The 14,979-nt window shown below is 44.7% G+C and overlaps 1 protein-coding gene across 1 annotated transcript in view; it reads left to right on the top strand.

Moving 5' to 3' along the window:
- Positions 1-1,088: 1,088 nt before the first annotated feature.
- Gda (guanine deaminase) overlaps positions 1,089-14,979 on the top strand; it is a 65,567-nt gene continuing 51,676 nt past the window's right edge. Inside the window, exon 1 of the mRNA XM_050159228.1 lies at positions 1,089-1,349. Coding sequence (XP_050015185.1) covers positions 1,224-1,349 — 126 coding nt within the window. The 5' untranslated portion in view covers positions 1,089-1,223. The remainder of the gene's footprint in view (positions 1,350-14,979) is intronic.

The raw sequence follows: 14,979 nt of genomic DNA, 5'->3' as shown, positions 1-14,979 counted from the left end.
GGGTAAATATGGTCAAAGTATGTTGTATGACATTCTCAAAGAAATGCTATATTAACATTAAAAAGAAATGGTAACAAGCAAACGGAGAATATGACCTTCATTAGGATTGGCTACGAAGACTGAAGTAGCAGGAAAAGGATGGATTAGTGGAAAGAGAAGATCCGGGTAGGGGGCAGCTAACTCTTGGGCAGGGGCAGTCACTATGTGGCTCTGGCGTGGTGCTACCATTTGAGGCAAGAGAGCCGCCCCATTCATATTCTCAGGAAAGCGCTTGCTGGGAGGAGCAGCTGTGAGAACCTCGTATCCACACTCTCAAGGCAAACATCCTGCGGGCAAGACTTACTATAAGAGCCTGGGGCTGTTGCCTGAGGAGGGAACCTGGACGGGCTTTGCAGTGACGTGGCCCAAGTCATGTTTTCACAACAGAGGAGTCGAGGACCTCAAGCTAGCAGATAAATGGTCTCTAGATTCCTATCCACGTGCTTCGGCTCACGGCTGCTGCTTAACTTGGGGACCTCATTTTCTCCTCTTGTACAACTGAATAAATCAAGAGTCATCTACATTAGACCAGAAAAGTTGGCCTTGATATTGTATGTGGGTGGGCGCAAAGACTAAAATATTAACCTTAGGGGAACAAGAGGGACTTTGAATTCCATATTAACCCTTGGTGGTAGGGTCCTCCCCTGTAAGGTTCTGTACAACAAGCTTCAAGAACCCCAGCAAAGAACGAACACATTCTGCATCCTACAAACGCGGAAAAGGAAACTGGTCTCAAGGCAGGTGGCTCCAACCGACCTTTCACTTAAGGCCGTGTTTGTGCAAGTTCAGAACCTGGTGCACAAGTTGAGGTGATGACTGGTCCGGCGAGTGTAGAAGACTCAGAGAAGACTCTAGGCGTGCAATGACAGCAAGGTAGAACAGCTTGATTTCGGTAACTCAAGGAGTTAACATATCCAAAACCAACGCAGGAGAGGGGAGGAAAACCACACCCCACGGGAGTCAAGCCAACTCATAGGAGAAAAATCCTATTGGCACCAAGGAGGCAGGGAGCCAGCCCCTGGGCGCGGCCTGTAGGGGGCAGGCGATTGCCCAGGGAAACCGGGGCAAGACGAGGTCCGGCGTCCCAGCAGCTCCCGCTCAGCCGCAACAGGGACAGCTCTGCGCCCGCCCGCCCGGTGCGCCCTCCTCGACCCGTGGACTCGCGCTGCTGCCCCGCCGCTGCCATGTGTGCGGCTCGGACGCCACCGCCACTGGCGCACATCTTCCGAGGGACTTTCGTCCACTCCACCTGGACCTGCCCCATGGAGGTGCTTCGCGATCACCTCCTCGGCGTGAGCGACAGCGGCAAAGTGAGTGGGCACGGGGTCCAGGGTACCGCGGGCAGGTGGAGGGACTCTGGCGCGGTGCTGCTCATTCCGGTTCGCTCTGGCACAGAGCGAGCACTGTGGCTCTGGAGTTGAACTTGAACGTTTGGCTCTTAGGGAATGCAAACAGCCTGGTCACTAGGTTCATAGCCTGGTTAGGGTGGAACGACACCCCAGAGGCCAGGAGCTATGGAATACTAGCAAAACATGGTAGGAACCCTCAGAAAATGTGATTGAATTCCTTGCACAGAGTGGGGGTGAGGGGCATCATTGGATTAGTGTTGTTTACTGAATTCAGAGGTAGAATGGAACAAAAACACCCGGTTTCATTCACATGGTCATTCATTTTTTAAAAAAAAATGCATTATTGCTGCAGGCTATACAAGTTTAATGCTGGGAAGGATAGAACTGGAAAAATCTCTCAATCTCCCCGCTCCCCCCTCCCCGCCCCACCGCACACACAGCCATTTGCATTAAAACAATCGGTTTCATTTTAAAGTTGAAAATGCCTTCTATGATAATTGGTCTTATATAGCCACCCCTTAGGATTCCACAAGTGTTCTATGATGTCTGGTGCCTTCTTCTTTGTTCATACAGATGGCAACTACAGAGATTAGCAGTGTCTTGGTCAGTTTGATAAGTGAAGTCATTTCATTTGGGGGAAGAATGGGGTGTTTGGGCTGTTTCTCAAAGTATACCAGTTTGTGGGCTGCCAGCTTGGAGACTATAGTACCACTGAATCATGGACAGTATTGAATTATAACTTGTATTTGGGAGTAACCAAATCTGATGGATATTCTTAAAAAATTGTTAACATTTTGTGTGTGTGTGTGTGTGTGTGTGTGTGTGTGTGTGTGCGTGTCTCTGCGTGTGCAGGTGCCAAGTACATGTGTGGTCAGAGAACAACCTGTGGGAATTGGTTCTCTCCTTCCTCTGTGTGGATTCCAGGGACTGAACTCAGGTCCTCAGGCTTGGTGGCAAGCACTTTTACCTGCTAAAGTGACCCCATGGGCTCCAAAATCTTGTTTTCTCATGGTCTTTGTTTTTTTTTTTTTTTTTTTTTTTGTTGTTGTTGTTGTTGTTGGTGGTGGTGGTGATGGTGTATTGGGAAGCTTGATGCTGTGTTTCCAAGGTGATTAAAAAGTCTCAGAGCTCACCTCATGGAGACTCCAGTAAACCTGGGGACCTGCACATCCACTCTGTGTATAGGATCACGACCCTCAATTTTAGTGAACTTCTAACCTGGTGCAAACCCCAAGAAACCCAATGCAGACACCGGGAGACTGGTGATGGAGAGGAGGTGCTAGTTTGAACACAGGAGCTTTTCAATCGGTAGTTTTCTTTCTGGGATTAATCTCCTATTCCGTCAGTTCCAATAGTGTAACTGACTTGACAGCAGGTCTGGAGACATGATGGGAAGAAGTAAGAAAAGGGTGTAAGCTATCGGAAAACTAATCTTTCCCTTGAGTTTATTCAGAAGAATAACAGCATCCTGAACATGCAATTAGTGGTTGAGTCAGAGAGCGTGTTCCTTTTGGAACATGCTGAGACTCTCAGTGAGAGAGCGTGTTCCTCTTGGCGCATGCTGAGACTCTCAGTTTGGAGAGTGGGCCATTCCCACAGGAGACAAAATTAACTAGGAATCAGCCACAGAGGCAAGCCAGTCAAGATTTGCAGTTGAAAAACCCCTTGCCAGTGGATTGTTAACTATTGGTCTCCCTCCTCGGTGCAAGGCAGTAAGTTAATTGCCCCTTCCCCAGCCTTAAAGGGTAAGGATGGGGTATCTATTTCAGTATTCCATCTCCCTCATGTTGAATAGGGAGTGCCACACATTTAGAATTAGTAAGACAAGCTGCTTATTTATATACTTATTATTTATATTATTTAACTATTCCAAGGCATACGGAAACTAGAATGTCCTTGAAGTGAGGAAGTGAATGTTTGGGACCATCAGGCTCAGGTGCCTCTGATTTCCAGTGAGCTCTTAAAGCTGATGCCAGGACACAGCTTGAGATGGATTGGGAGTATCTAGAAGGACTTGTGAAAATACTGGCTCCAAGATAGCATCCTCAGAGAACCCAAATGCATAGGTCCAGGATCAGATTCTTGTAAGCATCTCCGGAGACCCAGGCAAGGCAGTGGGTGAATTCCAGTCTAAGTGATCCTGGTGGATCCATTGTGGGAAATGTTCAAAGCTCATCTCACTTCAGGCCTAGGTCTCAGGCAGCATCTCATGGAAGGGACAGTTTTCCTTGTCTCCTCTGTCCTAGGTCTAACTCCTCATTTCCTGTCTCTTGACTTAGGCTTGGAGGGTGGTAATGACTGTGCTTCATTCATTCAAGTACAGCATATTAAATAATGAGTTATTTTTTAAAAGAGCAAAACAAAAAAAATCCCTTTGTATCCAACATTTTTGGTATTATTTAGAATTCAGGGTTAATTTTTACACTTAAGCAGCATGCAGCTTGTTTTTACACTAAAGATTCCAAAATGTATAATTCATTTTCAAATGTTTCATTAATCTTGAAACACAGTGTGCTCAGATATTACTGTTTACCCAGTTCTTCCCACATACACCACGGTCAAGTTGACTCTAAAAATTTCATCAAGGTTGGAACTTTCAGTGAACGTTTTTACACAGAAACCAGAGTGAGGAAGTGTGCCCACATAGAAACAGTGTCCTGGGTGTTAGGAGCAAATTCTCTGTAGAAATAAAGCCCCGGGTGGGAGTGTTCGCCTGCTTTGAGACCATGAAATGAGACACTGAACATCCCCAAGCCCCAGTTCCCTCCTCAGTAGACTCAGGCTTAAATCTGATACAGAAAGAGCGTATGTATGACAATGTTCGCACTTAGTTGGTACTGCACTCAGACTGGGGTCATTCGGGCCCCTTCCTTTTCTCTGCCCCTAGTAAGCCCTAAGCCTGTTGCTCAGCATGGCAGTTTTGCAGCTTTCCACGTGGTAGCACCTGTGCAGTTACGTGGTAGAGAAGAAAGCTGAGGCCTGGGGTAAACCTCGCGGGAAGAGGCACAGGTGCTGGATGTCAGCTGTGCATTTTTGTGATCTGATCGTGACGTCTGTCACTCGCGCATGGTGACATGAAGCTGTACCTGGGAAAGGTTTCGGGGTCCTTAGCTGCTCTGTCACTAGGCCGTTGTTGCCAGTGTTACTCCCACTACAGTCAATAAGCTGGCTAAGGAAGCCAGTCATCCACAGTTGTGGCAGTGTGACCAGCTCTCAAAACATGGACCAAAGACCATGCTCTCTTTCCCTCAACAGTCTGCTTCCTTAAGGAACGACCCCTAAATTTAAAACTTACACTTTCAGGGGATGGCTCAGTGGTTAAAAGTCTGGTTGTTCTTCTAGAGGTTTCATTTGATTCTCAACACCCACATGACAGCTCACAACCATCTGTATCTTTAGTTCTAGGAGAGCTGATGCCCTCTTCTGGCCTTCAGGGCACCTACACTCACTGCCCACATGCATAGCCAAACAGACACAGACACACACTGTATATAATTTTAGCCAAGGCACCACACTTGTGATAATAAAAGTGGAATGAATCTCGAATCCAAAACTGGGCTCGTCAATGAAGACGGATGAATGAATGAACTATGAAAGCAGCCGCAGTGAAGTCACCAATCTAGTGAGACATACCAGACCTGCTGTGATGGTCAGAATGGAGTTGGTCTGAGTAGAGAGGGAAAGTTTTCTCCAATTGAACACATTGTGCTATTTAAATCATGTTCTTCAGGAAGAGTGGGAATCCACAGGCAGGTTGGATTCAGAGAAGGTTAGCATCTTTTAGATGGAGGAAATGACCCATGAAAAAGAGTCCTGGGGGTTAGAAAGGATGAAAGGCAAAGATAATTAGAAACTCAGAGCTGAGGAGAAAGATAATACAATGTAAGACAGGCCAGGATGATAGAGGCAAAGTAGAATTAGATAAAGATTTTTTTTTCAAGCACTGGGATATGGGGGTGGATAGGTCAGGGAGTGAGATTAGAGACAGCTACAGTGGTTTATCTGAAGGAGAATGTTGCATGAACTCCTAAGACTACCTCTGTCACAGATTCTTCTATGAATCTGGTCAACTCAGCATTTCAATTTCTAGGCTTTCTTATATATAAAGTAATTCCAATTATTACCTCATGAGGTGGTGGGAAGTTCTAAGTTATTTTATAAGTGTAAACTGTGTGGAATAATGCGTGACGGAGAGGCTGTCCAGGGCCAGTATACACCAGCAGTTGCCATCCATGGAGGATGAGGAGTGTGGATAGAGTGGGGAGCTATTTAGGTCAAGTCAGCTGAATCGGATGACGGCTTGTGCACATGGTCTTATTGCTGATTTCTGGAGCCCAGAGTGGTGTCTATAAATGTGTGTGAGCCTCACATACCAGATTACCAAGATGTGTATTTGTAAAACTAGAGGCAGTATCTACCCAGCCATGGAAGTGATTGTTGAGCTGGACCTCAAAGAAAAGGTAGGATTTGAACACGTAGAAAAAGGGTCAGTAACCCTGACAAAGGGCTCTTCAGTTGCCCAGACTGACAGATTGATTAAGTCCTACTTCATCTGTGATGGCTTTGCCATCTTGCTTTGATAGAGTTCTTAGTCTGAATTACAAATCTCTGACTCTGAATCATCTATTGCTCCTGACTGGGAGGGTGAAGATTCACCTTCCTTGCCAAGCTCACAAACTCAGAATATTGTCCTAGTCCTGAAGAGAAAAATTGGACTTAACCACCCCTTATGAGGCTGCTGAAACAGGAGCATGGGTTTCCTAAAATGATTCATTCATGCCCAAGTACCACAGGATTATCCTCTGATATCCTGCAGCCTTGAAAGTTGTTTTCTCCATGGCAGTGGTTGGAGAGGTGGCTCAGTGAGTAAGAACTATTTTCCCAAGTTCAAATCCCCAGAATCCATATACAAATGTGGACATGGCTATACATGCCTGTAACCCCAGCATTGGGGTTAGGGTGGGGTAGAGATAGACAGATCCTGTGAGCTTGCTGACTAGTCCAATTAACCCAAAGAGTGAACTTCCAGTTAAGTGAAAAGCCCTGTCTCAGACAATGCAATGGAAATCAATCAAGGAAGATACAGCCTCTTCTAGCAAACATGGAACATACTCCCATTTACTTGCATTCAACACTTATATAACACATACACACCACACACACACACGCACACACACCACTGCACACACATTCATACACAAAAAGTATTGTGACAAAAGCTTGGCTACTCATTCAAGAGTCACAACTACGTTTTAATTAACACACCCTGAATTTGATCAGCCTCTAATGTACTTGGCTTGTGGATGCACCATGGTAGTAGCCAGGCATGGAAAGCCTGTCATTTTGGAATTGTGGTCCCCTTTTGTGGATTCTTGGTCTCATTTGGTAAAGAAAATTTTAAAAAATGGATTCCAAAGAGAGTTCAAGAATCATTTTGATAGCGTTTGAAAGCAACAGAGTAGTCAAACTGTGAATCTCAGCTGCTGCTGGAGGTGGAGAAGAAGGGATAATGGTACCTATTGAGTTAGGGTCCAAGAAAGCTGCAGACTCAGTAACAAAGATCAGCAAGCAGCTGTGTCGGAGTAGGGGGACATGAGTGTCTCCAAACAGAGTGAGAACATTTTATGTGTTAGGGTAAGTGTGCTTGGGATTTTGGCTTGTATCAAAGAGACGGAAGGAGCAAGGGTTTTGGTTAGAAAGGCTAGTGGTGGTCTATAAACAATAGTATTGAAGGGATGGGTTCTTGAAATGTGTAAGTATGTTATCTGATCATTTATTCCTTCAGTAGGTCTTTATGGTGTATCAGCTTTTGTGAAGGCTGTCTCCTATCAAGGTCATTGCCAGGTTTAGTTGGGTTAATCTCTTAGAGGAGGAGATTGTCAAATGTATTGTTCTAATATTTGGGACCAGTTTAGAATGTCAAGTCTCTACCCAGAGTCAGAGGTAGAACTCAGTTCTCATTCTTTCGATCAATGGACAGCAACTTTCTTTTAATCGGCCTTAAGAAATCCCTGGTACCTCCTCCCTCTCATATAGTATTTTAAAACTTAAAGAGGATGCTTCTCTTAAAATTGATATTACTTAGAAAAAGGGCAATAAAGACCAAAGCTGACTGTGGACCAAGGGTCCATCCTAAATGGCCTCCAAGCCTACTCATACCTGATAATCCTTTTTCCAGTTATCAGGTCCTTATTTTTCTGGCTTTCTTTGTGGCTAAGGGATGTGGTAAGAGACACCCTTACTTTCTTTAGATGTTTTTCTATGAGGAAGGATACCTAGAGATGTTGCTGCCACCATCTGGAACTATGACTGTGCTAGACTGTTTCATCCCTGTAACAAAATATTTGAGAACACCAAGTTAAAGGAAAGATTTGTTTGGTTCATGGTTTCAGAGGTTCAGTACATGGTTGGCTAACTTCATTGTTATCAGGTGTACGGTGAAATGGATTATGGTTGCAGGAACATGGTTAATGAAGGCCAGAAGGCTAACCACCATGTGGTGGCAGTGAAGCAGAGAGAGAGAGAGAGAGAGAGAGAGAGAGAGAGAGAGAGAGAGAGAGAGAGCTTCCCTCATGGTTAAATCACTAGAAATATCCTCACGTGCACATTCAGAAGGCTCTGCCATGTTTGAAGAGTTGAACTCCCCTGAAACTTCCTTTGTGAGCTGGTGAAGTGTCTTCATTGTGTGAACCCTTGGATCCTTTGCTCGTTGCCTGTAGTTACTGAGCTACACTCCTCAAAGAGTACTATGGTTACCACAGGCAAAGCTCCAGACTGTCTTGGGAGGCAAGTTTTAGATAGCTAGACACAAGTTTGTTGTTTCAGAGAATGAAGAATAAGCAATTTTTGTCAGAGAGCTAAAGAACTGAAGAACTCAGTAAGGAAGGAGCATAGGGCCTTTGAGATGGCTCAGCAGGTGACGGCATCTGTGGTCAAGCCTCACTACCTGAGCTCAATCCCTGGGACCCAAACATGGGAAGGAGAGACTCAAATCCCCTACATTGCCCTCTGACCTCCACACACACAGAGTGGTATGTGTGCTTGGGTATACCTGTGTGCACATACACACATGACAAGTAAATAAAATTGTGCTTTGGAAAATGGAGAAGCATTTCAGGGCGCACTGGATGTTCTTAAGGTCAGAGAGAGGTCATCCAGTAATTGATAGTTTTACTGTCCTGGCACAGCCTCTCTATGGGCTTAGAATGACAAGCAAAAGCAGAGAGATGTTAAAGGTTAAACTGAGGATGGAGTTTAAAGTACTCCTGCTCCTAGAAAGTCTCATCTCTGGCATCTAGAATGCCAGGTACTGGGGGAGCTGGTAAGGGTTAGGAAAGGAAGGCAGAAGTAATTCTGCTAAGGCCACCTTCCTGAAGTGGAGGCTCTGCCACGTTATTTTCAAAGGATTAATAGCTGCTTTCCCCAGTACCTCTTCTGGTTGGCCCCAACATCGGTGTCTTTTCAGGCACTCCTACCCAGTCATGCCCAGCATGTTTCCCGGAGCTCTTCATTCATATTCCTTCCCACCACCGTTCCCGCAACTCTCCCTCGCCTCTTGACTGAAACATTATCAGAGTATCTTGTTTTCCTCCCTTTCCCAGTGTTTCCTCCACGGGACTGACTGCTATTGTCTTAGATCATGGGTGGTTCTTCCGCAGCCATCTGTGGCTTACTATTGACTGGAAGGGCCAAATGTCTTTGGAGGAACTCTAGACACGGCATTCTTTCTGATACTTTCCCCAGTGTCATCTCTCTGTAAAGTGGGATAGAATGACTCTGACTTGCTCACACTGTGATGTGTCCCTGGGCGGAAGATGAGCAGGTAAGTTTCCCATGGTTCCCTAGCACACCATGTCCTTTTATGTCTCCATGTTTTGGGGGCTGATCCCTCAGTCTGAAGTAGCCCTCCTTTTTACACCCCAGTCCACCTGTGTCAAATGTCTTATTCTCTCAAAGCTCAGTTTTGGTCTCTCCAAAGTTTCTCCAGTCATCGTTTCCCAACTGGAGAAACGTTTCTTCCTCAGCACATAAAATTTTGCATGCACTTTAAATAAGTATTTTCTTAGTACTTAAGAGATGGTTTCTAAAGCCAGACTATGAATTCAACTCTCAGCTCTTTCATTTACCTGGGACAAATTTCCTTATGTGTCTAAGCCTCCACAACTAAGCATCCATGTTTTGAAGTTTAATGTCCATTGTGAGATACTAAGATGGTAGACACTTGATTTGAGGCTGAGGTTTAGAAGGTGGGGTCCTTGGTATGTGAATCAGATTAGAGCCCAGTTCTCACTGTAAGCCTGGTGTCTTTATGAGTGACACATCACACACACACACACACACACACACAAGCACACACACATGCACACACACATACACATGCATGCATGCACACACATACACGCACACACATACACACACATATACACATGCACACACACGCAAGCACACACATGCACACACATACACATGCATGCATGCACACACACGCACACACACATGTGTGGGTGCACACACATACACACACATGCACACACACACACACAATCTCATTCTGCAGTGCTCTGCTCTACCTCAGGACTCTGCCAAGTCTCTTTTTTAAAATACCTTATGCATTCATGGTGATGCAGAACCAGCAGCAGAAATGGACAGAGACGGACGGTATGCCAGCTCCGAGCTCTTTGTCTCCCTTCTGCTTGTGCACAAGGTTCAACTTAAATATCATCACAAATCTTTTCATTGTTATTAAATTACTTCTTCCTCCATTTGATGTCCTTTACTGTCTGTTTCTCTGACAGCGAATTCCTATGCATTTGCTGAACCTGATTTGTGTACATGCTAGTTCAAATTGTACACTTCTGTTCATGTTGCATCTGTAAAAAGCAGAAAGTATCTCATAATTCCTAGCAAATGCAGGCTCTTTCAAATCATATAGGTGCTCAGGAAATATTTATTCAGTGTTCTGAAAAATTGCAGCAACCACTATACAGTTCGTCTTCCTCTTTGTACCTTAGTAAGAACAACATCGGACGTTATTTAGTGTGGTCTCAGGAGTGACATCTATTGAACAAATATAAATGTTCAGAAAGTGTGATGAAGATTAAATCCATTGGAAATGATGCTGTTTTAAAGAGGATTTGGTTTTATGGTGAAGCCTAAGAATTGAAGATTACTCTCCTTAATTCCACTATCTATAAATATATTATACTTTTAACAGCTTCTTCTACAGATAGTGAGGCCAGCTGTTGCCACCTGGTTGGTATGCTAACAACTAGGTTCTGTGTAGTGCCTCAGAAGCAGCACATCCCAACCTCAGTGTAATACAGATTTTCCATCCCGGCTCAGCCTTACTCTTTTCTTAATGAAAGTTGGACTTCAAAGTCAATATCACCATTGGGTACCATGGCAGGTAACAAAAACTTCAAAGACTTTGTGGCTCTCCCAGGGGATACAGGATGAAGTTCTTTGAATCCCAATCCATTTCCTCTTCCCAGTTCTTATGGCTCTGGGTCTGATTAAAAGACTCCCTGAAGGGCTGGGGAATGGCTCAGTAGGTTAGGCATGCACCTCCCAAGTCTGCTGACCTGAGTTTGGATCCTAAGAGCCCAGGAGAAGCATGAAGAAGTAGTACAAGGTTCTATAATCCCAGCAAGTCCCTACCAGAATGGACATTGGGTTTGCTTATGTACTGTAAGCAGCAGAAAAACAAGAGGATGAAGGCAAGGGTACCTCAGGTCAGCTGACCTCTACAACCCTCCCTGCATCATGACATGTGTGCACATACTCATTCATAAACACACACACACACACACACACACACACCCTAGGTATACTTCAGCTACTGAAACATTGACTTTTCTCTTTCAACCTTGTCTCCCTGGTCCCATTCCATTGTCCATCATTTATTCTCCAGGGGTGTCTAAGATCTCTGATCAGTCATTCCCCTCTTAGTTCCCTGTCCTTGGAACTGCAATATCTCTTTCTTGATCTTTTCCTTTAAGATTGTTTTCTTTTTGTTTTCCTTTGAGTCCATGGATTATATACAAAAAGAATAGTAAAAAAAAAAAGAGAGCATGAAGTTGGAAGGGAGTCCTGTTGGGAGTCTTGGAGGAGCTGGAGGGGACAGTGGGCAGGGATATGATCAAAACACATTGTACGCATGTATGAAGGCCTCAAAGAATAGATAAGAACATGTTTTAAAATGCTACTGTTCCCCATTTACAAATATTTAATTTGAGTGGATGCCACAGCATTGACAAACGTGTCAGAGTTCAGAACGAGTTGAAGCCCTGTTACAAATTAAATGATAGGGCTTGAGAGATGGCTCAGCAGTTAAGGGCACTTACTGCTCTTGCAGGGAAACCCAGGTTTGGTTCCCGGCACCCATGGAGGCTGAGAGTGAATAACCACCTGTAACTCCAGTTCCTGTGGCTCTGCCTCCAGCTTCTGCCATCCACAAGTACCGCATGCTTGTGGAGCAAGTACATGCATCCAGGCAAAACACTTATAAATGTAAAGTTTAAAACATCTTATTACTTTATCTCAGAAATAGAATTTAGTATCTCTGCGTCACTGGAAAGCTAGATACAGTCAGTTTCTTTGTTTCAAAAAACAGATTGCCAGTACCGAAAGCTTCACTTCTTGAGATCAAAGAGGAATGATTTTTTTTCTATAAAATTAAGATTTTTTTTAAGAGAATGAAATAAATGAAACCAAGTAAGATGATAGAATTAGATGTTTACATTGTTCAGAATTGCAGAGCTGGGAGGATGTGGCATGGGGCCAGAGGACTTGCCTAGCATGTTCCGAGCCCTAGCTTCTGTCCTTAGTACTGAGAACAAACACCGCATCAAAACAAAAACCTTTGGTTCCGGGAAGCATTTGGAAACAAAAACAACCTCCCTAGCTTCTCGCACCTCCCTCCCAAGAGATGACTGTACCTGGAAAATGATTTAATCCAGTTGAGCAAAACAGCGCATCAATGACTCATATGAAAAAGGAAATCACAACCTTTGGCTGCATGAATGGAGGTTTGTACAGCTGTTCTTACCCTCCCCCATCTGTCCAAACAATCTGTGGGAAGAAGGAGGAACCCAGGATTTGTGCTAGATTTACGGTGATTGAAAGGCGAATAAGGAAAGCTATCTTGCAATCCAGACAGGATTAGGATCTTTATTTTATTATTATTATTATTATTTTCGAGACAGGGTTTCTCTGTGGCTTTGGAGCCTGTCCTGGAACTAGCTCTGTAGACCAGGCTGGTCTCGAACTCACAGAGATCCGCCTGCCTCTGCCTCCCGTGTGCTGGGATTAAAGGCGTGCGCCACCATCACCTGGCTGGATTAGGATCTTTAGTAGTGGCCTGTGATTGGGCAGAGGGTGAGAGAACAAGAGGAAAAGGGACATAAGGGAGCAAGCCAAACAAGGAAAACGCAGGTTTCCTTCATATCTTTGAACCTCCCATATTTTGGTCCACACCCTTTGTCAACTTTTGCCGACCCGTACAGATCTGTTTGCTAAACCAAGACCTGAGGACCTGAAAGAATGGGCCAGACTACAGTCTAATGCTGTGGACGGCTTTATTTAGTTCCTGTGTAATTTTACACGCAGATGAAGCAAAGAAAGCCGTGATCCAAGGAAGGCTATTTCAGTTCAGAAGAACATGTACTTTATTTATGCCATGAAGCACATACGAAATAGTAAGACAGTAGCCCTTTCCCAGGACTTTTTCCAGGAAATTTAAACACAATTGTCTGGCACACACTAAGGATTATATCTGGAAAAGCATGATAGCAAGGCAGAAGGCCATATCCAGATTCAGGGTCCACAGAAGACAGCACTCAGCATAGCCTTTCCCCGGACGGGGTTCCATAGCTATGTGCTGACACCCGACAAGAATAAGCATATCTCATAAACTGAGTGTAAATGCTCATTGCAGGAGGCACGGAATCACATCCAAGACCAATTTAGGGAACAAGATGCACCTGAGGTAAAAGGCCTCTGCCTTTTTTCTGGGAGGCGTTGTTTATCACACGTCATTATTGTGACCGTGTTCTGACAGCACTCACTGTTCTTTCTTGCCCTCCTCTACTCAGGACTACAACACTCATCTCCCACAACCTCCCCACCATCCTTCCTTAGAGCTTCACACTTCACTCAGCCTGTGACACCAATCTGACGCATAAAAAAAAAAAATACCACCACGCTTTGGCCTCAATTTCAAATATTTACGAGAGTTTCAGTTCCTCAAGCAGAGAGTAAACCTTCAAAATGAGTCCTTGTACATTTGTTTGAACTTTTTGAAATTTGATGGGCATGTGATGTAACTTTAATACCCGATTTCTTTCTGGTCATAGCCAAAACTCATCCAAGAGCATGTTTGGTGTGGGAGGTCCTTCTGTCTATGTGTTGCTTTTATTGGTTAATGAATAAAGAACCTGATTTGGACCTTTAGGAGACCAGAACTTAATTAGGCATGGAAAACTAGGCTGAATGCTGGCAGAAGGAAAGGCAGAGTCACAGAGAAGCCATGGAGCCCTGGCAAGGGACAGATGAGCTGAGCAGCCAGGAACAAACAAGCAGCTTCCTCCAACACATGTTAACCTTCTGTTTGTCTTGGCATTTTCTGCTCCCAGGCTCTAGATGTGATGATCTGAGTGTTACCCTGTCACACACAGGTGTGACTTTCCCACAGAGCGACATGGAGGACAATCTATCATTCTGCTTGATGGTGTATGCTGATCAGTGTCCTGTCCTTCGTTGTCTAGTTGAAGTGTCCTTGTGTAACCTCACCCTGGAGTACGTGGAGGGTGTTGATAGGCCTGGAGAGATGATGGCTCAATGAATAAGGATTCTTGCTGTCAAACATTAGGCTGAGTTCGGAGAATACTGCTGAAGAGAGAAGAAGGACTGTAGGAGCCAGAGGGGTCAAGGACATCACAAGAAAATCCACAGCAACAACTAACCTGGCTTATAGGATCGTAGAGTCTGAACCAACAACCAGGGAGCCTGCATGGGACTGACCTAGACCCTCTATATGTGACAGTTGTGTAGCTTGGTCTTCTTGTGGGACTCCCAACAGTGGGAACAGGGGCTGTTCCTAAAGCTTTGGTTGGCTCTTGGAAACCTGTTTCTTCTTCTGGGTATCCATGCTCAGTTTTTTTTTTTTTTTTTAATTTATTTACTCTTATGTGCATTGGTGTGAGGGTGTCAGATTCCCTGGAACTGAGTTGCAGACAGGTGTGAACTGCCATGTGGGTGCTGGGAATTGAACCGGAATCCTCTGGAAGGGCAGACAAGTGCTCTTAACTACTGAGCCATCTCTCCAGCCCCCATGCTCAGTCTTAATACAAGGGAAGAAACAGTCTTACCTCAACTTGATATGCCATGCTTGTTGACACCCAGGGAGACCTGCCCCTTTCTGAATAGAAATAGAGAAGTGGATGGGGGTATGGTGGAGGGAAGGGGAGGGAATGGGAGAAGAGGAGGGAGAGGAAACTGTGATTGGTCTGAAAAGTAAATAAATAAAATTTAAAAATTACAATCATATATATGTGAGATCTCTCTCTCTCTCTCTCTCTCTCTCTCTCTATAT

This window comes from Alexandromys fortis, unplaced genomic scaffold (assembly GCF_014885135.2).
Source record: "Alexandromys fortis isolate MF-2015 unplaced genomic scaffold, M_Fortis_MF-2015_v1.1 scaffold_10, whole genome shotgun sequence".
Lineage (NCBI taxonomy): Eukaryota > Metazoa > Chordata > Mammalia > Rodentia > Cricetidae > Alexandromys > Alexandromys fortis.
Note: the sequence above shows the minus strand (reverse complement) of the source record. Positions and strands in the feature narration are given on the sequence as shown.